The 25591-nt window shown below is 38.3% G+C and overlaps 1 protein-coding gene across 1 annotated transcript in view; it reads left to right on the top strand.

Annotated features, from left to right (window-relative positions):
- The first annotated feature begins 2258 nt into the window (after window positions 1-2258).
- The window catches only part of CORO2A (coronin 2A), a 158335-nt gene continuing 135002 nt past the window's right edge, over window positions 2259-25591 (top strand). The window contains exon 1 of the mRNA XM_031945559.1: window positions 2259-2648. Coding sequence (XP_031801419.1) covers window positions 2634-2648 — 15 coding nt within the window. The 5' untranslated portion in view covers window positions 2259-2633. The remainder of the gene's footprint in view (window positions 2649-25591) is intronic.

Below are 25591 nucleotides of genomic sequence, written 5' to 3'. Positions count from 1 at the left end.
ATCTCTCTTTCTGTCTTTCTCTCTCTCCTGCTCTTTCTCTTTCTGAATCCCTGTCTGTCTGTCTGTCTCTCCCCCACTTCTTTCTCCATCTGAGTCCCTTTTCTCTTTCTCTGACTCTGTCTCTGTCTCTTTCTCTCTGGCTCTCTCTCCCTTTCTCTCTCTGTCTCTGTTTCTCTGTGTGTCTGTCTGTCTGTCTCTCCCCCACTTCTTTCTCCATCTGAGTCCCTTTTCTCTTTCTCTGACTCTGTCTCTGTCTCTTTCTCTCTGGCTCTCTCTCCCTTTCTCTCTCTGTCTCTGTTTCTCTGTGTGTCTGTCTGTCTGTCTCTCCCCCACTTCTTTCTCCATCTGAGTCCCTTTTCTCTTTCTCTGACTCTGTCTCTGTCTCTTTCTCTCTGGCTCTCTCTCCCTTTCTCTCTCTGTCTCTGTTTCTCTGTGTGCCTGTCTGTCTGTCTTTTTCTCTCTGTATGAATGTGGATGTCTTTCTCTTTCTCTCTTAAAACACTTCATTCATCTCAGACATAAAACACTTATAGTGGTCCAGGGGCCCAGGATATAAATAAATTTGACGGCTACAGGTTAAATTTCAATATTTTATATATAAAGTTTAGGGAGGGATAGCAAAGGTGCTAAGACTGAAAATCCCCTTCATGTGAAAGAAATCATAGACTAAATATCCATAGATCATAATAAAGGAAAAAATAAGCATGAAAATTAAAATATTTTATTTTATTTTGTATTTCATTTCTTTAATGATAGAAATGTCCTTTTCTTTATGAAAACAAACTCCCCAATTCTCAGAACGGGCCTGATGGTTCTGAGCATGCTAATTATGACATTTTCAAAATTGAAACTTAACAAACATTTATTAACCGCTTGTCATGTGTTCAGCAACCGTGGTGTAGGACTTAAGGAACTGGCTTTGCAACCAGAAAGACTCGTATGTGCCTCTGGCTGTGTGACCTGGATCTAGTCATTTAATCTCTCTCTCTCGGGCTAGAAATGGACGGCAAAGCGCAGACCTGAATCAATACGGGGATTTTCCTCTTTCAGGAACTTCCTATGTCAATGAAATCCTAGCGCTGCCAACAGGCCTATCCTTTGATGCTCCGGGCTTTGGAAAATGGGCCTGGGAGGCGGGAATTTGTCCCCCCTGTGATGTGCACAGGGCCGGGGAATGGCGATCTCTGGAAGAGGATGACCGTGATCGCCGAGAAGTGGAATCAGACTGGGCTGGGCCTGTAACGCGGCCTGACTTCTGGCCCAGACTCGGAGGAGAACTTTCCCCCAGAGACCCTGGGGGGCCGGAGGGTGCGCGGGCCCCGGGGAGGCTCCCAGCCTCTGCCCGCTCTCCCTGCGGCTACCGCAGCTGCCCCGCAGCCAGAGCCTTCGCTCCCTCGGGGGGCACAGGCGGGAGGGCTCCGATTCGGGAGGGGATAGAAAGCAGCGGCTTGGGCAGGGCCGCCGGGGCAGCCCTGCGTCATCCCAGGCAGGGGGACAGGTTGTTTTAGGTAGGAAAGGGGACGGGGGGTTAGGTGTCTTCCGGTCTCCGCCCTCTGCTCATGAATATGCAGCTCGTCCCCGCCGGGGCTCCTATTTCTGCCTTTCACACAAAAGGAAGGGAATCTCTTGTTTTCTCTCCTCCTCTCGGCTTGTTTCTCCACCCACCCGGTGTCTGCCTGCTCGCTAGTGTACATTGCAGTGCCTCTGTGTGTGTGCGCGCGTGAGAGAGAGACAGAGACAGAGAGAGAGAGGGAAGGAGAGAGAGAGGGAGAGAAAAGGAGAGGAAGAGAGGGAGAGAAAGGGAGGGAGAGAGGGAGAGAAAGAGAGGGGGGAGAGAGAGAGAAGAAAGAGAGAGAGAGAGAGAGAAGAAAGAGAGAGAGAGAGAGAGAGAGAAAGAGAGAGAGAGAAGAAAGAGAGAGAGAGAAGAGAGAGAGAGAGAAGAAGAGAGAGAGAGAGAGAGAAGAAAAGAGAGAGAGAAGAAAGAGAGAGAGAGAGAGAAAGAGAGAGAGAGAGAGAGAAGAGAGAGAGAGAAGAAAGAGAGAGAGAGAGAGAAGAAAGAGAGAGAGAGAAGAGAGAGAGAGAAGAAAGAGAGAGAGAGAGAGAAGAAAGAGAGAGAGAGAAGAAGAGAGAGAGAGAGAAAGAGAGAGAGAGGGAGAGAGAGAGAGAGAAGAAAGAGAGAGAGAGAGAAAGAGAAGAGAGAAGAGAGAGAGAGAGAAGAGAGAGAGAAGAAAGAGAGAGAGAGAGAAGAGAAGAAGAGAGAGAGAGAGAGAGAGAGAGAGAGAGAGAGAGAGAGAGAGAGAGAGAGAGAGAGAGAGAGCGCTATGCGCTGACTGCCCGCAGAATTGTTTTCAGGTGCTTTTTCTGTCAGACCCTCCCCAATCTGCCCTGCTCCCACCAGCGGGAAAAAAGCAAGAAATACTTCAGTCATGATTTATGAATGAACGAGAGTCCCTCCGCCGAGGGATATTGTCTCTGGTTTCGGAGAGGGCGAGGCAGGAGACCCACAAAGGGTGGTGGGGACCGGGCTGGAGCCGACTCCTATGTCTTGGTGGAAAGACTCGGAAACCAGGAGTGACTGAAGAGAGCGCCGAGCCCGGCTTCCACCCGCTGCCCTCTACCCGGAGTCGTTCTGTATGGTCATCACAAAGGTAAGCAGTCCGCCGGGGGAGGGAAATGCGATGAGGGATGAGGATGGGGAAGCGGTCCACCTGCTTAGCATCCCAGCGCCTGGAGAGCGTGAGGGAGCTCGGGATCCACGCTGGGATTCTTTCCGGCCGGAGATGTTTCTTGTTAAATTCCCTGTATCTGGGAAGAGTGAGGAATAATGGAGTCACTTGGCGTTGGTCACCTTCCTGAAACTTTGAGCCTCTCCGCTGAGATGCCGTTGCTTTGGGGAGGGCCGCACTGTCCTGAGAAACTAAGACAGCAGCACCACTAGGGCTCTTTCAATTGCTCTCCCAGGGAAGGACTTGTGCCCCTGTGCTCATATCCAGGACAAACTTGCATTTTATAGTTCATGTATGCCATTGGTTGGTTCCCTACCCAGAGGAGCAGCCCTTCCAGTGTGGTTTGTGGTGGTTTTTTCTGATATTGTGCGGTTAGATTATACCACATGGAGCCCTGAATCTGGGGCAGGTTGCTCAGAGGCATAAACCCTAGAAAGAGGCTTGCTCCCCAGTCCTAAAGAACTGAAAACAATCCAAGATCCCACTGATTCTCACTGAAGCCCTGGGCCTGGGCTACGACAGCTGCTTTGAGCTGGGGAGAGGGAGGGATGTTGTGTGGAGAGCTGAGCCCTGGACCTGCAGCCCTGGAAATTGGCTGAGGATGTGAGGGGTAAACTGGGGAGCAGCACATCCCTTCTGCTGTGTCACCGTGGCCTGCATTAGCAAGGGGAGAGGCCAGGAGGGGGAGTGTGGAGGGAAGCTTAAGTGCCCTGTATAAACTTGTAATGGCTTTTCAGTTCCCTTCAGTCAAACACCTTGGCTTTAACCTGTGTGCCTGCGAGCCGGAGCAGACAAAATAAACTAGAAGATCCCCTTTCCCCATTATGAAATGAATGAACATTTCTTAGCATTGGTCCATGTTACTCAGTACAATCTGTGTAAGATCCTATCATTTAAGTTCTGACCACAGTGACAGATAGATTGATAGATAGTATGTGTGTCTGGAGAGTTAAGCTTCTCAATTTTCTTGAAACCCATTAATTCATCGGAATGGCGATCTTCATCATTACTTTTGTTATTTATTAATGATTTACATTTAGGTGGTCATGTTTATAAAAAAAAACTTTCGTACATTATCTCATTTAGCCTTTTAGCTTTTGCCATCAGTCTCTGAAGCAAGGTTGGGAAACTCATTTTTGAAATGGCTGGGTGGGAGAAAGTCAAAGAGACAGCGAGATCTCTCTGTTTTCATGCCTTCTTTGATCCCCTCCCCTCAGCTTTCCAAGTACTAATCCTTAATGGGAATGAAATGCTTCAGTTCCTTCACCTCACAGATCATACATGGCTAAGGCAGGACACAAACTCAATTTTCCACCTCTAATGTTCTTTCCACAGGCCTATGATCTAACACCAGTATACTGAAATTCCATTTTTATTCCTTCATGCTCCATCACAGAATAAGGATGACAACTGGAGAAACTCCAGTTGCTTCTAACACAATTATGTCACAATTAGTAAATACAGGCTCGAGCAGCTCTGGGATAACTTATATGGTTACACATGGACACATTGGAATTTTTTTCAGTGTTTTGATTAGTTTTGCTGAATTTCTCTTTTTCTTTTTTAAACTTTTTTTTGCTATAAAGGAGGCTTTTGGAGAGAGGAAGAGGAAGGATATGGGGAAATTTAGGTGATGTAAAAACAAAATATATCAATAAAATTTGTGTGGTTTTTAAAAATTCACTGTAGAAGGTATGCTTCATTGTGACCCCACTTCCTTCCTGAGGCTCCTGTATTGCCAACTCTGGGGGGACACATTGACCCGTGCTCTGCTGAGTTTGAGGAGGCTACACCTTGGCACAAGAACACATGGCTTCCTTTGCCAGGAGTGGCCCAGCTCTATTTGAATACAGACACAGACTAGAAACGCTCACCAGGAACTAACTTGTTTTCTTCTCTCACATGAGTAGAGATGGGGGAGGGGAAGGAGAAGGAACAGAAAGAATCTACTCACCCAACAGGAAGCATCCTCTCCATGTCCCCCATGTCTCTAGGGGAGAGGCAAAAGTGGAATACTTAGGGGGCAGGACTCTAGACCATGGCTTTCCCTGCTTTGCTAGATTGTATATTCTTTTTCCTAACAGAAATAGGCCCCCATTTCACCAGCTTTTCCATGTAGCTTGACCCTAGATTCTATATACGGTTTTTGCCTCTAAAAATGGCTAAATGTAGAACCTAGAATAAGAGTTGGCAATATAGGAGCCTCAGGAAGGAAGTGGGGTCACAATGAAGCATACCTTCTACAGTGAATTTTTTTAAAACCACACAGATTTTATTAATATATTTTGTTTTTACATCACCTAAATTTCCCCATATCCTTCCTCTTCCTCTCTCCAAAAGCCTCCCTTATAGCAAAAAAAAAAAAAAAGTTTAAAAAAGAAAAAGAGAAATTCAGCAAAATTAATCAAAACATTGAAAAAAATTCCAACATTATATATAATATTCCATGCCTAGAGATCCTTTTGCCCCATCTCTGCAAAGGAGTTGGGAGAGGCACTTTTTAACTTATTTTCTTTAGGGCTAGGCTTATTTCTTGTCATTTTTCAGTATGCATTTTCTTTTTCTTTTTTTTTTTTATTTTCAAAACATATGCATGTATACTTTTTCAACATTGACCCTTGCAAAATCTTGTATTCCAAATTTTCCCCTCCTTCCTCTCCCTCCTCCCCAGATGGCAGGTAATCCAATGCATGTTAAACATGTTAAAGTATATGTTAAATCCAATATATGTATACATATTTACAGTATGCATTTTCAGTGATTTTTGTGATCTTTCTTTCCATTTGCTCTATTACTACTATTATTTTTAATAATCCCTCAGATGTTTATTGCCAAAATTGTTGTTCTCCCTGGCACAGAGATATTTATTTTATGAGATATCAAACAACTTACATGACACTGAAGGGAGAGAGACTGATGACCACTAATAGAAAGGGAGCACTCAAGTGCCTTGCCCAGATTTCTCAGTGTACAGCATCCATCTGTTGGTTTAGCACTTTCTTCTGATACATAGGCACTTGGAAAAGTGCACCAGAATTATAATTTCCCTTCTAATAGTGATCGTGGGAGGGGAAAAATGAATGGAAAGTATTCCTATTATTGAACCAGTATAATTCTTCTCTTCAGACTTGAAAGCATGCAAGATAACTACTTCCCTCCAAGAAACCTAAGAAGTATTTATAAGTCACAGATACAGGAAGATGGGCTGGGCCCCGGGGGGGGTGGGGTGACTCCAGAAAATAGCCTACTATCTCCCAGTCCCTCATTACTAAAATCCCATTTGTGGGTATAGGCCTAGAACTATGAGTATGGTTCCAGGAACTGGTGCAGGTATAAAAGATTAAAAACACAGAATCCCTGCCTTCTTGGAGCCTACAGTTTAACAATAATCTAGCTCAGCATTTCAAATAGCCTCCAGGATAGAATTGCAACCAGGAATTAAAATATGAACCTCACTTATTAGCCACTATAAAACATTTGGCCTGGGTAATTTTTTTTTCCTGATGAAGGAAACTTGTGGAGACAGAAGAGAGAAAATCATCCCTTTTCGATTCTTCTGCTGCTTTCCTAGACAAACAAGAGAAGCTGTCTCCATTTCCTACTTCCTCCCACCTTCCCTCCAGCTGACTTGCCACTGGGCCAGAATCCATGCCCTGAGGACTTAACCCTTTCATTTCTCTGGGTCCTGCTGGTCTGTTGGTCTCAGAGCCATCATCTGCTCCCTAGCTCCCTTGATGGGGTTTGCCTTGCCTCGCTCCATTTTCCATTTCTGGAATCATAATCAAATTAGTTATTGCCAATACTCCTAGAAAGGGTGTGTTAATCCATTCCCAAATGACTTTATTCACCAACCCAGTAATTTTCCAAATCCAAAATGCATACATATATATGTATATATGTATGTATATAAAGGGAGGATGAAGTAGGTAGAGATTTTCTTAAGATTATACTGTTCCACCATCTCTACAGAAGTGGGAGGAGGGAAAAAAGAAATTTAGATGACAATTTTGTTATATATTTAAAAGGAGTAGCAAGTTGTATAAAATAGATTTACAGTTTTATGGGTAACATCTTTTAAAAAATTATATTATATTATGGAAATGGTTATATTATTCAATAAATTAAAAATAAAATAAGCAAAATTTTAAAAAAAGATTATACTGTTCCCTCTCATCCCAAGCACTTCTGCAGTATAGATTAAATGCGGCGCTCAAGGGAAAATGTTTGAGAGTACCTTTTAGTCTGTAATGGAATCCTACCATTAATAGGCTAAGTCTTGTACTTAGAAAAACCCTTAGTCATTCAATCCACTTTTACTATCACTCACCGTTTCTTTCTTCATTCCCTTCATAATGATTATCCTCTCTAGGATTTCTTGAATGATCAAATCTTAAAAATGACTGATGACACCTCTTCTGGGTCTGAATGGTACCATACAGTATAAGGACCTAGTCTTGCTAAGTGAATGCTGAAGCCATGACATAGACATTTCTAGAGGAAATGAAAATGTATTTCTTTTCCTTCTTGGTAGAAATCATCTGAAGATATGTGAAAGGATTAATTTCACTCATTTAAATCCACCCTATCCTTTTTATTGGAGACAGCAAAACATAATTTTTTTCATTTCAAACTTTGATACCAAAAATAAAGAGTATTTTCATATACACAACATAAAAAAGTATTCTATATCCAAGAAAATATGAATCTCTATTTTTCCTACTTATTCTTTTTAAAAGTCATTTAATAAATTTTATATGTTACTTTCAAAATTTGTATTTATCTGTATCTCTTCTGAACTTCCTTCTGTCCTCTTTTGTGCATTTGAAAATTTGTTATAATGGCATTCTTGGAGGGGGAGGGTTGTCACTATTATTAATGCATCTTTCCCTATAACCTCCCCCCAATTTATTGAAAGAAACCTTTATAACAAATATAGTAAAATAAAATAAATCCATATTGTACAAAAATACATGTTTTTTGTTTTAGAATGAACACAAATCTAATGTTCTAAGAGAAACATCCTAACTAGACAAAAATTATGATGACCTTGACTTCCTACAGTGAATTTCCAAGTTAGACTAGACCTCATACACCATTCAGCCCAACAAAAATCCCTTCTAGGGATGCTCATTAATTGGGGAATGCTTAAATAAATTGTGGTGTGTGATTATAATGGAATATTATTGTTTTATAAGAAATGATGAGCAGGATACTATCAGAAAAACCTTAAAAAGTCCTCTCTGAGCTCAAGCAAAGTGTACATAGTAGTAGCAAAGTTGTGGGATGGTCAGCTGTGAATGACTTCCCAATTCTCAGCAATACAATGATTCAAGACTACTCTGAAAGACTTATGATGAAAAATGTTATCCATACCCAGAGAAAGAACTGATTGTATCTGAGTACAGAAACCATATTTTTTTAAACTTTTTTTTCTTGAGTTTTTTTTTTTTTTTTTTGCGGGTGGGGGCAGATTTTCTTTTGCATATATGACTTTTATGGAACTGTTTTGCATGACTTCTCATGTAACTTCTCAATGTAGGGGGAGGGGGAAGGAAGGGAAAGAATCTAGAACTCAAAGTTTTAAAAACAAATGCAAAAAATTATTTTACATGTAACTGGGGAAAATAAAAAAAAATTCTAACATAAAAATCCATTCTATAAGATCTCTAGCAAGTTGAGAATTGAAGAATGTTAGCCTGAAGATATTGATGAGGAACTTATCTCTTAGGACAGACTATTTTCTCACTCGGAATATTAGGATTCTATTTATTCAACCTAAACTAACTAGCATTTGTACTTTTTTTTTTTTTTGGTTGCCCTATCACATTGTTGATTCATGATGAATTTGTTATCTGCTCAGTGCTTTAGGAATTATATTGCAAATTGACTGTCATCCCCTTATAAATGAGTACAGACTGTTTTCACGCTCTTATAAGCAAATGCAAAAGATTTATATGATTTATATGCTACATAAATCTTGTTACCTCCTCTCTACCTTGTGCTTTTGCCTAGATCAGTCACTTAAGACTGTTTTTAGCACATGGCATATTTTGGCTGTTGAGCTACGGTATTTTTTTTTACTAACTACAGTGTGATGACTGGAGTCAGAACTGCCCTCAAGTCAGTAAGCACTAGCTTCAAGTTTTATCTCTGACACGCACAAGTTACGTGATCCTAAGCAAATCACTTAATCCTTCAATGCCCAGCATAACTATAAGACTTAAACTGCAGAACAGTTGCTGATTGCCAGAGGATTTCCTTGATAGGAATTCTCTACACCAGTAAAATCACAGGTCTAGACCAGAGTCACTTTTCAACATTGTGTATCTTATGAAGTGCTGAGCCTGGAATCAGCAAGACTCATCTTCCTGAGTTCATCCTATAGCCATGTGACTCTGGGCAAATCACTTAATTCCATTTACCTCAGTTTCCTTATCTCTTAAAAGGGTTGGAGAAAGAAATAATAACCCACCTATTCACCTCAGTATCTTTGCCAAGAAAATTTGAGTAAGAGTTATAAAGAGTTGTATGGACATGATTGAAAATGACTAAACAAAACAATAAGATGCTAATGTAGAATACTAATAGATCTATAGCTGAAAAGCACTTAGAAATTATCTACCCTAATCCCCTCATTTTACAAATGGGGAAACTGAGGCATGGAGATTTTTTTTTTAAAGTGACTTCTCCAGGTCATACATAAGATCTTTAAGTGCTAGATCTAGAACTTGAATCTTTTTTTTTTTTTTTTTGGCTCTAAATCCCACCCTTAAATTTTTCATAATAATTTATAAGAATATCTCTATCATATTTTATTATGCTTCCTGACATGGTAGTTCTTTGTATTTCCTGTTTTTCTTTTATCATAAATACCTAGGAAACAGCATAGAATTTTAGTAAGAATCAAGGATTTGTTTCTTGACTCTGATACATACTAGTTATATAGTACTAGGTAAACCACTTTATATTTCTGTTTCTTTTTTAATTTTTTATAAATTTATATTTATAATAACAGCTTTTTATTTTTCAAAATACAAAATTTTCATATTTAATTTTCAACATTCACCCTTGCAAAATCTTCCGTTCCAAATTTTTATACCTCCCTTGCTCTTTCCTCCCTCCCCTAGACAGCAAGTAATCCAATATAGATTAAACGTATATAATTCTTTTAAACATATTTCCACCTTTATTGTGCTTAAACCTCAGTGCCTTAATCTATGAAATGGAGTTAATAGCACTTTGCTACGTATTTTAATGGTTGTTGCAAGGAAAGCATTTTGTACAGTACTTGAGGTACTGTAAAAATGTAAAGTGTTATTGTTAATAGCTAACTTTGTATGTCTAGTAACTAATATAAGGCCATGTACATAATAGGTGCTTATATATGTTCCTTGAATTAAATTGTTTTGATTGATACTTGACAGCTTTTAGCCTGTAAACTCTTGAATAATAGAGTCTGTGTGGCATTTGAGTATCCATATATCTATATACAAGTAGCAAATAAAGCTACTATATATAGCTTTATATATATATATATATATATATATATAGTACAATATGGCATATATATATTCAATATCTAATATTTTCTTATAGCTCTTTCCCCACTATTCTCATTCTCACTTTTAATTCCCATCTGGTTGGTGGCCTGAGTATAATTATCACCTAGCCAACTACCTGAAAGAGCCAGAAGCTAGGAGAATCTGGTTTATCTTCTACTAAATGAGCTTTTCCATGTAGTTTTGGTTTAAAGAAAAAAAATTCAAGGAGCTTTGAAGATTGAGGTCATAAGGGATTCATTGACAGAGGGAGAGCCATGTAAAAATCCCTTTTTGTCTGCTCCTTGCAATTTTCTTATATATGTATTTACTATATTGTATTTTGACTCTGTGGAAAGTAAATTAGATATTTTGCATCTTCCAATGGTTCCCTTTAAAATAAAAATCCGGTGTCTGAGGAGACAGAGAGGTTTTGAGGGTACTTTATGTGATCATTCTGAGACCCCAATCTTGTTGCTTTTCCACTCTGCCCATACAAGTCCCCTATTTCCACCCTTCCCTTCTCCTTCCCCCACCCCCTTCCCTCTTCCATTCAGAGCCAAAGCCATGCTGGAGACAGGGCCCATTCCACCTGGTTAATTAAGCTTGCAAGGCCTTCCTTGTGACAGCTGCAGAGCTGGTCCCCTTGCAGGGCGAGAGTGAAGGGAATTGTCCCCTTCATCATTAAGACAGCAGCAACAAGCTGTTTGCCAGTCAGACTCAACAGTGTTGAACAAGCCTCCTGCTGTATGTTTGCTCTGACAACCCCAGAACATGCTCCCACTGTTGCATGTTCATTAAGCTCGTGAATAAGATGAAGCCTTTCCTTGAAGATGCAAAGCACAGTGCTGAGGAATTATCTCTGGCACTGAAACGGTTTCACCTCTGGGAAGTGAGTTGGTCCCATGAGGCAATGGGAAAACTGTTGTGTTGTTGTTAGCAAGAAACAAATTTTTAAATAGGCTGTGGAGGTAATTAAAGTTGAGGGTTGTTTTTTCTTCTAAATTCTTATTCCAAATAGTAAGTTTTTTGGTGATTCTACCAATGCAGGTCAGTATCTTTTCTGTTTAGATTCTTAATGAGTTGTTTAAAATACTGAGAGTAAATGATTTTTCCAGGGTCATGTACATGGCCAGTAGAAATCAGAGGTAGGGAGTGGGTTTAAGGCCGGCTCTCTATCCACTAATACAAGTTTCTTCACAAGCACTGGAGATAACAACACAAAAGTAAACTGCATGCTCTTGTTAAGGAACCCCCTGAACTTGTCTTCTTGAGTTGCCCTGGACCTGGAGCGTTCAGGAGGCCCTGGTTATATCCAGGTTGAAACCCTACCCTGAGCTAATATAATTTATTATTTGGACTCCAACCTGGACTCCCCGTATGTTCCTTGGGACAGTTGGTTAATACTCTCAAGAAGTTTATTTTCTAACAGGGGAGACAACATATATCCATAAAGAATATATATAAACTATATATACAAATTAATGCAAAGTATTTGGAAAGGGTAATGTTCTTTCTAGCAGTTGGGAAACCAAGAAGCCTTTGTGAGGAAAATGACAAATGTTTGAGTTGAATCTTCAAGGTAACCAGGGATACTATGTATATATATATATATATATATATATATATATGTGTGTGTGTATATATATATATATATATATATATATATTTGTCTTTATAATACATATACCTATGTGTATGTATATATGTATATGAAGTTTATTTTCAGTGGGCGCTGGATGGAAAAGATATTCCCTATTCCCACAGTTAGAACTTTTAACTAATTCTATAAAGAATTATTAAAAGGTATGGAATAATTGAAGGAGCACAGGGCTTAAAATCAGAAGTTAGATTCAAGTGCGGGCTTTTCCACTTACTAGCTATATAACCACAGGTGATTTGCTTTATTTTTCTGAACTTCTTGAGTAAAATGAGTATTCAAATAATTCCCTCACAGAGATGTGAGGAATGTGTTTTGTGAACTGAACAGATAGATAAATGAGAATCCTTGTTGCTAATTATGAAAAGAGAGGACAAGGAAGAAATAACCTTTATTTCCTCCTAGTCACCAAGTCTACAATTCAAAAAAAAAAAAAAAAACTTACTGAATGGATTGCCCCTTGGCCATGGTCACTTGATCCAAATGCACAGACTTAATGTAAGTAAGTGGACTCTAGATTATAGTTAGTACATGTGTGATTTTTAAATAAGATAATACATAGTAATTACAGATTAGTAGTTGTCTCTTTTTTAAAGATGATACCATATTTAGAGTAAGAATTACAGAAATATATATCATATAGAGGTATTAAGAAGAAGCAAAGTAGAGTGAGAAAAGTCTTTGATCTTATTTCGGAAGACCTGAGTTCAAATTCCACTTCTGCTATTTACTATTCATATAATCTCAAATTTAAGCAGTTTGGGCCTCAGTTTCTCATCTGGAAAGAGAGGATGTGGAACAAGAAGGTCTTAAAGGCCTCTTCCAATTCTAAATCTATTATTTTATTATCAAAATAAAAACAAATTCCCCCAAACTTTATTCTTCCTTTCTTTCTCTATTCCACTATGAAGCACAATTCCCAACTCTTTCCATGTTAGTACCTTGTACTCTTTTAGGAAATTCCTACAGTACAGTCAAAATTTCCCATGCAATCTTTCTCATGCTCCTGGCTTTCATTCCCCAACAAAAGAAACTTATCTGTGCCTCCTTTTTGATATCCCCAGAAAAGACCTTACTTAGTTCATCTTTCCTTGCAGGTGATCAGCCTGAGCTCCTTGCTTTCTTCTCACCCCTCCCTTTTTTTTTTTTTTTTTTTTGCAAGAGTAAAAAGTTAGGTTTCTTTTTAGTGTGACTCGATAAAATCTAGAAAAATGACGACTTGGGGGTGTGGCTACTGTGCTTCCAGTACCTGAAATTTTCCCAACAGGGTATTACACCATGGCACGGGCGGCAGCAGGAGAGGAATAGTTGGCAAGAAGTGGAAGAGCAGAGGCAAGATTTGCTATAGAGAGATAACGTGTTGCACTGAGCTGAGCTGAGCTGGAATAAAGGCTCGAGTGAAAACCATATGATTCAGAGCGTACAGAGAAGAAAACCAACAAGGAAAGCAATGGATTGTGTGACAAGCACCCATAAGACAAAAACACCAAGGGGGCAGGAAGTCTACAGGGAATATGGAGATCAAAGAGCAGAGGAAAAAACAGGTCCTAATACCATTATCCTTTCTTTTCTCCTATGGGATATAGCCTCACTTATTTTTAAGAAATTAAATTTTTTTATTTTCAAAACATATGTATAGATAATTTTCAACACTCACCCTTGAAAAAACCTTGTATTCCAAATTTTTTCTCTCCCTTCCCTCCACCCTCTCCCTTAGATGGCAAGTAATCCAATATAAGTTAAACATGTATAATTCTTTTGTACATATTTCCACAATTATCCTGCTGCACAAGAAAAATCAGATCAAAAAGGAAAAAAAATGAAAAAACAAAAAGCAAGCAAACAACAAAAACAGTGAAAATATTATGTTGTGATCCACAGTCAGTCCCCACAGTCCTCTCTCTGGGTGCAGATGGCTTTCTCCATCACAAGACCATTGAAACTGGCTTGAATCACTTTGTTTGCTGAAACTTAAAGGAAACTGAACCAGCTAACTACTAAGTTCCCAAGATAGAATTTGGGAGTTCAAGCTTAGTATGCTTTTTACTATACATCATCACCTCTGTTTACAAGCATTTGTAATCACTAAGAAAGTTAGCTGGCTGGCTCCTGAGTCAGTCTGATCTGGGTTCCATTATGACCATACTAATTCTCTTTCTTTTTCAGTTCCCCAAACAATACAGTTGTTATTTAGTTATGTCCCGCTATGGACCATAGCACACCCGGCCCTTCTATCTCCCACTATCTCTAGAAATCTGTCCAGGTTCATGTTCATTGTTTCCATGGTACCATCTACCCATCTCATCCTCCGTCATTCCCTTTCCTTGTGCCTTCAGTCTTTCCCCCACATTAGGGTCTTTTCCAGGGAGTCCCATCTTCTCATTATATGGCCAAAACTTCAGCTTCAATGTTGGACCTCCCAGAGAATACTCTGAATTAATTTCTTTTAGTATGGACCGATTGACTCTTCTTGCAGGGCAAGGGACTCTTAAAAGCCTTCCCCAGCACCACAATTCAAAAGCAGGGATTCTGTGGCACTCAGCTTTCCTTATAATCTAACTCTCACAGCCACATTTTGGCACTAGAAAAACCATAGCTTTGATTATACAGACTTTTGTTATTAAGGTGATGCTTTTTCTTATTAGTATGCTGTCCAGTTTTGCCATAGCCTTCTTTCCAAGGAGCAAACATATTTTAATTTCATCGTGGTTATGCTATCTGCAGTGATCTTTGAGCCCAAAAACATAAAATCTGACACTGCTTCTATTTATTCTCCTAATTTGCCAGGAAGTGATAGCACCAGTTGCCAAGATCTTAGTTATTTTTTTTTATGTTAAACTTCAAGCTAGCTTTTACATTCTCCTCCAAAAGGCTTCTTTACTTCTTTTTCTCTTTCTGCCATCACAGTGGTATCATTTACATATCTGAAATGGCTGGTTTTTTCTGTCAACCTTAATTCCAGCTTTTGATTTCATCCAGCATGACATTTTGCAGGATGCACTCTTCAAGTTTAATAAATATAACTAACAAATAATAATAAATATACAGCCTTCTTGTACTCCTTTTCCAATCTTAAACCAATCAATTGTCCCATGCACAGTTCTAACTGTGGCCCACGTTACACATTCCTTAGGAGACAAGTTAAGATGGTCTGGTACTCCCATCTTTTTGAAGATTTATCACATTTTGTTGTCATCCACACAGTCAAAATCTTTAGTGTAATTAATGTGGAATGGAAATCAAAATCTTTAGTGTAATCAAGAAAGCAGAAGTAGATTTTTTCCTGGATCTCACTTGCTATCTCCATAATCTAGGGAATGTTGGCAATTTGGTCTTTATTCCTCTTCCTCTCCAAAAATCAATCTGTTCTTCTGGCAATTCTCAATTCACAAAATCCTGAAGCCTAAGCTGTAGAAACTTAAGAGTAACCTTGCTGGTATAATGAGAATAATTTTTTGGCAACATGAATATTCTTGTGCATTGCTCTTCTTTAAGATTGGGATGTAAATTGATCTTTTCCAATACAGTGGCCATTGCTGAGTTTTTTAAATTTGCTGGTATAGTGAGTGCAGTACTATATATCATCTTTTAGGGTTTTAAAGGCAATACTGTAAGACTACAAAATCATAGATATTGCATTAGTAGTGGGAGTTTCCTTCTTGAAAGTTTTCTATGACATCAAAAATAAAGGTCAAATAAAAAAAAAGAATAAATAAAATTTCCTGCTATCCCAGTATGAACCATTCTGCAAGTATTATGATCTTACTTTACAGTAAGACTACAGTAAGCCTCCAAAGATATCCAATCAGTGTCAGACTGGGAGTCATTTGACTAGTTATACTTACTCTGAGAACAGAGTTTTTCCCACTAAACTGTGAATTGTATTGTTCAGTCATTTTTTCAATTGTGTCTGGCTTTTTGTGACCCTATATGGGATTTCTTAGCAAAAATATTAGTGATTTGCCTTTTCCCTTCTTCAGCTAATTTTACAGTTGAGAAAATGTTAGCAAACTGGGTTAAATGATTTGCCTAGGGACATAAAGCTACTAGTGTCTAAGGCCAGATTTGAACTCACAAAGAGAAGTCTTTCTGACTCCAGACCCAGATTTCTATCCAATACATTACTCCAAATTTTGGATCCTCAAATATGTAAAATGTTCCTTGGATCCCACTACTAAAAAGGCTGAAAAACAAACTCATTACAGAAAAACAAGGGATATGTGCTTTTTCTGTCTTGAGTAGAAGATTTAGGGAGATAGGGAGAAAGTTTGCAAAATGAAGTCACAGAACTAGGAAAACAGTATATACAATGACTGGAACAAGGTACATGAGAAGAAGATTCTCCCAAACTATCAAAAATGAATGCTGCAAAATTACAAAAAAAAACCAAACTTGGTCCCAATGAAAAAACTATGACAAGATACCTCAGTCTGTCTTTTTGCAAAAGTGGGGAGGGTAGTCCATGGGTGAGAAACATTTTATATAATATTGATGTATTGATCAGTTTATCTTTTAAAAGAAAACATACTTTTTTTCTTTTCTTTTTCTTTTTGAAAAATTCTTTATTATAAGGATGGTTCTTAAGGAAAAATGAGTGGAAAAATACATGGGGGAAATATAACCAATGTAAAAATAAAATATATCAATAAAAATCTATTTTTTAAAATACTCTTTCAGTTTAACTCTGAGCTATTTAAAATTTGGAATAAAATATAAGATAAAAAATTTTCAAGTATTTATTCTCTGCCAGGGATTATTTTAAGCACTGGGGATGAGTTTTTTTAAGAGACAGTCTTTGTTCTTGAGAAACTTAATAGGGAAAGACATCACATATGGGGGAATGGTGACCAGGTTGTTTTGGGAAGGTAGAAAGCATAGGGAGTAGAGGGGAAACTGTTCAACAGTAATGAGGCAGATGGTCAGATGGCCTGGGTGCATGACTGAACAAGAAGTGAAACTGAAGCCCTTTCAAATGGTTCTCTCCTAAAAATCATTCATTGGGATCTTCAGACAATTCAGGGTGAGGGTGACTAGAGATTAGCATCTAAGTGAGCTAGCAAGAAAATTTCCCAGTACTCACGGATATTTTATAACCTATTCTTTTTTAAGCAGAAAATGGATAATTGTACATGGAAAGTTATTAATCAGAGGAGTGAAAACTGCACCCTCTCTTGACTGCCATAAATTGACATCTCCCTGATCACTATTCTGAGACTTGGAGCAAATCAGAATAGGGAGAGTGGCCCATTTTCTAATCTGTAAAATGTTTGGGTGGATTTCGTTTTTTAACTAGACTAAGACCCAAAAAAAGCATAGGGACCTAGAATATAGAGGCAGAAGATTCCTTAGAAATCTGGTTCAAATCTGTCATCTTGTAGATGAAGAAACTGAGACCTGCGGAGGTTAATTTCCTTGCCTAAAGTCACCCAGGCGGCACAGGCAACAGAACCTGAAATGGAACCAGGAAATCCTTCTGCTGCATGTACTGAACAGCTGCCTCAAAACTATCATTTCTTTTTTCCCCTGAGGAGAAAAGGTAGTGATTAGACAAATGGTCTGAGTAGAATTCAGAGTTAGTGTTCATGGAACCTTGGATATAACTTTCCCATGCAGCTCACCCCAGAGATGTTGTTCAATCTCAAGGAACTGCCACCTTACCATCTTGGATGTGATATCATTCTCAACTCCCCCGAGTGCTAAAAAAAATCTTTAGGAGGATTGTTTATAAAATGTGGTGATGTGTCCAAACAGGAGATGAGAAAGAGCAAACAGCTCTCTATGAGCTCCTTCCAGGATGAAATGGCAAACAGGGCCTCCTTTAGGCCAGATTTCCAAATAGTGAGATAGCTTGCAATAAATAAATATTCTGGTCAATAAACATGTTAACCTGGAGAGAAAGGTAGTAGGGAATATAGGGGAAGGAGAGAAGGAATAGGCAGAATCAGTAATCTAAGACTGAAGCTAAGGGAAGTCTCTAAAAGAATATTGATCAATGCTCCTTTTGCAATCATCAGTATCATTTCTGAAGCCCTCTTTGGGTCTCTGGAGCTGCTATTTCAGCTTCTGATAGTTGGGGAATGATTTATAATCAATAACCATAATAGCAACCAGAAGTACATAGGTAGCCCAATGGGTAGAGCACTGGGATCTACAGTCAGGTGGACATAAATTCAAAATCTGCCTCAGACACTTAATAGCTGGGCAAGCTATTTAACTGCTATCTGCCTTAGTTTTTTCATCTGTAAAATGGAAATAATTAAAACTCCCTGCACTAATTGTTGTGAGGATCAAATGAGATGATTTCTGTTGGACATTTGCAAAACTCAAGGTACTGTATCAGTGCCAGATATTAGCCTTTAAATATGGGATATCTCAAAAGTCTTAGTGCAGTTTGGAGATTTGGTGATCATCTTCAACTCTTCATGACCCCAACTGGGGTTCCCTTGGCAAAGATACTGAAGTGGTTTGCCATTTAGTTCTCTGGATTTTACAGAAAAGGACACTTGCCCAGGGTATATCTAGTAAGTATGTGAAGCCAGATTTCAACTCAAACTGCAGATTGTACTACCCAGTTACCTGGGTTTTAAAATACTGCCACTAAGACTTTTTGAGACATCCTATATATAAAGCATTCTCTTCACATCGATGCTGATGGGTAGTAGTAAATGCACTAGTATCCCCATTTTAGAGATGAAGAAACTGAGAGTCAGAACGATTATATAATTTGCCTATAATCTAATAGCTAATAAGTCCTGGAATTAGTATTCAAACTGAAGCCTTCTGACTCCAAGGTCCCTATTTTATTGTGTTTTGTTTTTCTCCATAGAAACATAAGATTTAGATCTGGGAGGGACCCAAGAGATCCTGATTCCAGGCCTGATGTGTGTGTATTCTCATCTGCCCTGTATAACCTTGACAAATCATTTAATCTCTCTCTCTCTCTCTCTTAGTTCCTTATCAGTAATGTCGAGATGTTAATAATAGTACTTACCTCTCCTGTCTGGTAGTGAGGATAAAATGAGAAGACATTTTGAAGAATTTTACAAGTTATAAAAATGCTCTACAAATGCTAACCATTTTACTATTATTATTCTATGTCAGGGGTGAGGAATAATCAACCTGCAAAATCATTTGCCAAAACAACTGCAGGGAATGATGAACGGAAAGCTAGGTAAACTTCCTAATGCTTGAGTTCTGTAAGTTGATAATTTTGTAGTCTTGAGAATGTTGTTATAAATATCCAAATGGCCCTTGGCAGAAAAAAGCTTCCCCACCCCTGATCGATGTGGTTCTTAATCCTATTTTTCTATAATTTCATAAGAATTTAAAATCAGGAAAGGCTTGGAGAGACTTACTGATGCTAAGTAAAATGAGTAGAACCAAGAGAACATTATACACAGTAGCAGCATAATTACATGATGATCAATTCTGATTGACCTGGTTCTTTCCAACAGAGAGGTGATTCAGGCCAGTTCCAATGGACTTGTGATGGAGAGAGCCATCTGTATCCAGAGAGAGGACTGTGTGGGGATTGAGTGTGGATCTCAATATAATATTTTTACTTTTTTGTTGTTGTTTGCTTGCATTTTGTTTTCTTTCTCACTTGTTTCCCTTTTTGATCTGATTGTTCTTGTGCAGCATGATAATTCTAGAATATGTATAGAAGAATTACACATGATTAACATACATTGGGTTACTTGCCATCTAGGGGAGGGAGTAGGGGAAAGGGAGGAAGAAAAAATATTTGAAATACAAAGTTTTGCAAGGGCGAATGTTTTTAAATTAAATTAATCAATTAAATTAAAATTTTTAATTAAATTTAATTAATTCAAAACATATGCATGGATAATTTTTCAGCATTACTTCTCGCAAAACCTTGTGTTCCAGTTTTCTCCCTTCTTCCCCACCCCCTCCCCTAGATGGCAAGTAATCCAATATATTTTAAACATGGTAGAAATAAGTTAAATCCAATATATGCAAAAAATGAGAAAGGAAATAAAATGCAAGCAAACAACAACAAAAAGCGTGAAAATGCTGTTTTGAACCACAATCAGTTCCCATAGTCTTCTCTCTTCATCACAAGATCATTGGAACTGGCCTGAATCATCTCATTGTTGAAGAGAGACACATAAGGGTGAATGTTAAAAACTATCTGTGCATATGTTTTGAAGGAAAAAAAAGCTTAAAAAATAATTTATAACTAGTTAGCCTAAGCCTCTCATTTGAAAGATGAGGAAACCAAGGTTTGTAGAAACAGCAGTTTACCCAAAATCATAGCACTAGGAAGTAGCACAGAAAGGATCTTTACTGTACTTGGGAAGCCTTCCTCCGATGCTTTTAATATTTCATGGATACTAGCACCTCCCTCAAGCTGCCCATATGTTATCTATCCCTCATTCTTGCTATATGACCAGTGGGCCATCTCTCCTGGTCATTTCTATCCTTCATGTCTTTTATGACACTGAATAGCATGGGATAATAGATGTAGAAACACAAAGTACTTCAGGGGTCATCCAGCTTTATGGCCATCATTATATAGAGTATTCTAAAAGTCTTAGGACTGTTTTTAAGCTAAATAGTTTAAAAGTATCAAGAAAACACAAATGGAGTCACAAAGAGTGGGACACAATTAAAAAACAAAATCAATGCTAAGGCTTTTAAAACACCCTACGTGGATGAGGAGATCTAGAGATGGTTTACCTAAAATCTCAGAGTGGATAGTTCCAGGATCTGGGCCCAGAGTCTCTCATTCCAATTTATCACTTTTCACTGGAAACTTTGGCCTTGCCCCAGGTTTTCATCCTACCTCTGACATCCAACAAGGTTGTTGTGAAGTTTAGATGAAATAATGGATGTAAGATGCTCTGGAGTCTTTAAAGTATTTTGTGTGTCAGCTGTTATTATGTAAATCTTCATTGTTGTGTCCAACCTTCTTGCACCCACCTTTATATCTTTCCATTGTCTTTTGGGGGTCATCGGCAACATTTTTTTCTCAAATCATGGGGTTCTGTAATTCATATAGCATCACTAGAAGAATTCTGGTGTTTTGTTAATCTCAGGAAATACTTGAGAATTTTTCTCTGTAAGTAACATCTGAGACTAATCCTAATGAAGATTTTCAAAGCTCTTAGACCCTCTTTAGCTTTGCCAGTGGCTATGGTCCTTTGGCCTATATACTCAGTACCACAATCAGGGTGGGTGACAGATTAGTCTTTTTAACTGGCGAATACACCGTGTGACCAGGCTATTGGCCAGTGGCTCAGGAAAACAGTTGATGATGGAGAAGAAGAAAAAAGAGTTACTCCACCAGTTAGTGCTAAAAACAAACAAATTTGAGGATTACAATTGGTCAGCATATATACAGTGTATTAACTACTACCACCACTGTTTACAACCACCATCACCCCCATAATATCACTAAGAGAAAGCTGGGACTGTCCTGTTTTTTCCACACAGATTCATCAGACTATGGTTTCTTTTCCCCTTTAAAGTTGCTTTTCATTAAGCCCCACTTCATTAAATAGAAATGGCAGAATGCGATGGCAGTTTGATTTCTTCACATTTCTCTGGACTGCCTTAATTATTTATGGTATGAGCCCTCAATGAGCATTATTGAGATGAATACTTGTTGAGAAGATTACGTAATGAAGCAACCGTTCCATGTTAGCTCAAGATTGGGAAAGACTGACGTAGGAAAGAGTAAATCTAAATCTACAATATCTAGAGTTAGTGACCCCAGAAACCATTGCACAATCTCTACCCGATAGGACTTCTACTCCCTAAATCATTCTTTACAAGTAGTTGGACACCTGTGATTGATAGGGAACACATTCCTTTTGACAATAGCCCATTCCTTTGTTGGACTGATATGAATTGTTAGAAACACCATCCTTATGTTAGAAAATCCTTTTCTATTTGCATTCGATCAATTTTGATTTAATGACCATCCATTTCTACTATATGTTAAGAAGAACAATAATTAATCAAATTAGTTGATATCACTTTTAATTGATAACTGGAAAGTAGAGAAGAGCACAGTAGTTGAAGAATTAAAATAATCCCCCAAAGAGTAATGTGGAGGTGTATGGTGGGCATATTGTCATTGATGAATTGTAGAGAAAAGCTTTAAAAAAATTTTTATATATATAATATATATATGTATATATCAGAAAAGGAGGTCACATAGTGAGAGTAAGGGAGACCCAGGGGAGCAGCCTGGTGCTCTGTTGGTACCAGACAATGACAGTTGACCCATGTGAAGGATATACAGAAGGTGGACAAGAATTAATTACACACAGGCTGAGAGGGGGTGGATAGGTTGGTATCGACACCACTGGAGGGAGTGCCAACATCTCTGAGATCACAGATCCATTAAAGTATCCAATTATCAAAAGAAAAACCCTTTCTCTGTAACAGTCCAGAACAGACCAGGACAAATTCATTCCTTTAAGCAACAACTATTAGCTTCATAAATCACCCCTCCCACCCTTACTCCTGATCTTGCCAGAAGCTATGACTTCATTAGTAGGAAAAGCAGACAAAATCATTAGGAATTAGTCCCCAGGGGCCACAAGCTTCTTTCTAAGCATATGTAATTGATTTTTTTTTAAACCTACAAATCCAGGATTGTAAAATAAAGAGGATTGAGTACCATGAAGGTCTCTCCTTATAATTTTATATTTAATTACTCTAGTCGACTGATATAACTGATCTGTAGAGCTCACTCGCCTAGTCTTACCATGGCAGCTTTTATTGTTTAGTCATTTTTCAATTCTTCTTGACCCTTGTAGGGTTTTCCTAGCAAAGATACTGAAGTGGTTTGCCATGTCTTTCTCCAGCCCATTTTAGAGATAAGGAAACTGAGGAAAACAAAATTAAGTGATTTACTTAGGGTCACACGGTCTGTGAAGCCAGATGTGAATTCAGTTCATCCTGACTCCAAGCCTGGCATTTTATCCAGTGTGCCACCTAACTTGCCTGCCATGACATCCAGGTGTTGCCATAGTTCACAGAGGGCCCAGAGTTATGAAGGCCTAGATTCAAATGTGACCCCAGACAAGTACTGACTGTGTGAGTTGGAAAATCTCAGTTTCTTTAACTGTAAAATAAGAATAATAATAGTACCTACCTCTTAGGTTTTGAATACACTTCCGTGAATTCTTCACATTGGGATCAACTTTTCTTTGCATTGGCCTCTCTGCCATAACTCTTGGAATTATACTAATGATTCTCATAGAAAAAAAGGAGTGGTTGAGACCTTTAAGAGTTGGTCAAAATACAACTCGAGCCATATTGTAGCCTAGAGACCAAATCTCCACCAGATCACAGAGTACAACAAAGCTGGATTTAAACTTTTTTGTATTGGAATTTTAGTGACTTACTTAGGGTCACTGAGTTTTGAAAATCAAATGAGGTAAAATTTGTGAAGTTCCTTGTATATCATAAGCATTTAATAAATGTTTCTTCCTCCTTCCCTCCCTCTTTCCTTCCCTCCCTCCCTTCCTCCTTCTTTCCCTCCCTCCCTCCTTCTCTCCCTCCTTCCTCCCTCCCTCCCTCCTTCTCTCCCTCCTTCCTCCCTCCCTCCCTCCCTCTCTTCCTTCCTTCCTTCCTTCCTTCCTTCCTTCCTTCCTTCCTTCCTTCCTTCCTTCCTTCCTTCCTTCTTTCCTTCCTCCTTCCCTTCCTCCCTCATGCATTTTCCATTTAAAGCAGACCTCCAACCTCAATTGTTTCATCTAGTTAAATGGAAGGGTTTTGTAAATATGTCTCATCTAGGTGCTTTGTCATCTAAAAAAGCTCTGACCTTCTTTCCCTGTGATAAAACAAAAAATCTAATAATAATAATAATAATAAGCCAAATTACTCTCTATTCATGCTAAAAACACATATCACACACACACACACACACACTCCATCTATTTCTTTCCTCTTGCCATAGGCCTCTCTCTACTTGAGTGCTTCTGTGGCATTTGTTTTTTCTTCTTAGGTAAGTCCCATCCTCCCTTGCACTGAGTCTTTGCTTTGAGTCATTATATAAAGGTTCCTCATACTTGCTTAGCATAGCATTTATACAATGACCAACTAGCTGCAAACTAAAACTTATGTGCCTTGTCTTTGATACAATCTGCTTTCTGAAAAAGAACCTAGTACTGTTTTAATACATAAATTTGAAATGATATTTTTATTTTCCCCCATTTCATTTTTCCAAATACACACAAAGACAGTTTTAAACATTCACCTTTGCAAAACCCTGTGTTCCAAATTTTTCTCCTATCTCTCCCTCTCCCTCCTCCTACCGACAAGCAATTTGATATAAGTTAAGCATGTGCAATTCTTCTGGGAATATTTCCATATCATCATGCTGTGTAAAAAAATTCACATCAAAAGGGAAAAAAATAAAACTACGGGGAAAAAACAAGCAAACAAATAACTAAAAAAAATCTGAAAATACCATACTTGAATCCACATTCAAGCTTCACAGTCCTCTCTCTGGATGCAGATGGTACTTGGTGATAGTTTTAAGTAGATGCTACTGATCATTTTAAGTAAAACTCCATTTATTCCTATACTCTCTAGTGTTTTTAATAAAAATTGGTATTGGATTTTGTCGAATGCTTTTTCTGCATCTACTGAGATAATCATATGATTTTTGTTAGTTTGGTTATTGATAATTATATCATTTATATAGTATATATTTGTTATATACTATATAAAGTATATCATTTATACTAATAGTTTTCCTAATATTGAATTAGTCTTGCATTCCTGATATACACACACACGCACACACACACACACACACACACACACACACACATATATTTCTGACTCCTTGGTCATGGTGTATTAGTGGATGGCACTTGGAAAGATATTTTTAAACCAAAAGCTTAGCATGCAGTGGATAGAGTGCTAGGTCTGAAGTCAGAAATATTCCTCTTCCTGACATCAGCTGTGGTTTCAGACACTTTCTAGTTATATCACCCTGGGCATGTCACTCAAATCTGTTTACCTCAGTTTCCTCATCTGTAAAAATGAGCTGGAAAAGGAAATGTCAAACCATTCCAGTATCTTTGCCACAAAAACCCCAAATGTTCATGAAAAGTCAGACATGACTGAAAATAACTGAACAACAACATCATTAGAGATGAACAACAACATAATTATTCACCATTAGAGATGAATCAAGCATTTAAGGTCTCTTGTTTAGATGGGTGGCAAGGGAGAGGAAAAAACAGTGCAGTCCCAAATCATAGTGCTGCTATGTTTGCTATCTTTTCGAGGAAGCTTCCCTGTTCAGTGTGAAGAGGCAGCCTGATATAGTGTAAAAAATAATGTAAAAAACTCTGAATTTGGAGTCAGAAAACCTGGGATCAAAGTAATAAAAAGAATAGTTTTACATACTACTTACTGTGTGCTAGACATTGTACTGTTTTACAATTATTATCTCATTTGTTCCTTAACAACAACCCTGGAAGATAGGAACTATCTGACTGCCGCAGTCAGTCAGAGACTGACGCAAACAGAGGTTAATTGAGTTGTCCAGAGTTAGTAAGTATCTAAGGCTAGGTTTGAACTCAGGACTTCCTGACTCCAATAATAATAATAATAATAATAATAACGCATTAACAATAAACACTACAATTTATATAGTGCTTTAATATCTCATTTTT

This window comes from Sarcophilus harrisii, chromosome 1 (assembly GCF_902635505.1).
Source record: "Sarcophilus harrisii chromosome 1, mSarHar1.11, whole genome shotgun sequence".
NCBI lineage: Eukaryota > Metazoa > Chordata > Mammalia > Dasyuromorphia > Dasyuridae > Sarcophilus > Sarcophilus harrisii.
The sequence above is the reverse complement of the archived record's forward strand: the minus strand, read 5'-3'. Positions and strand labels throughout refer to the sequence as shown.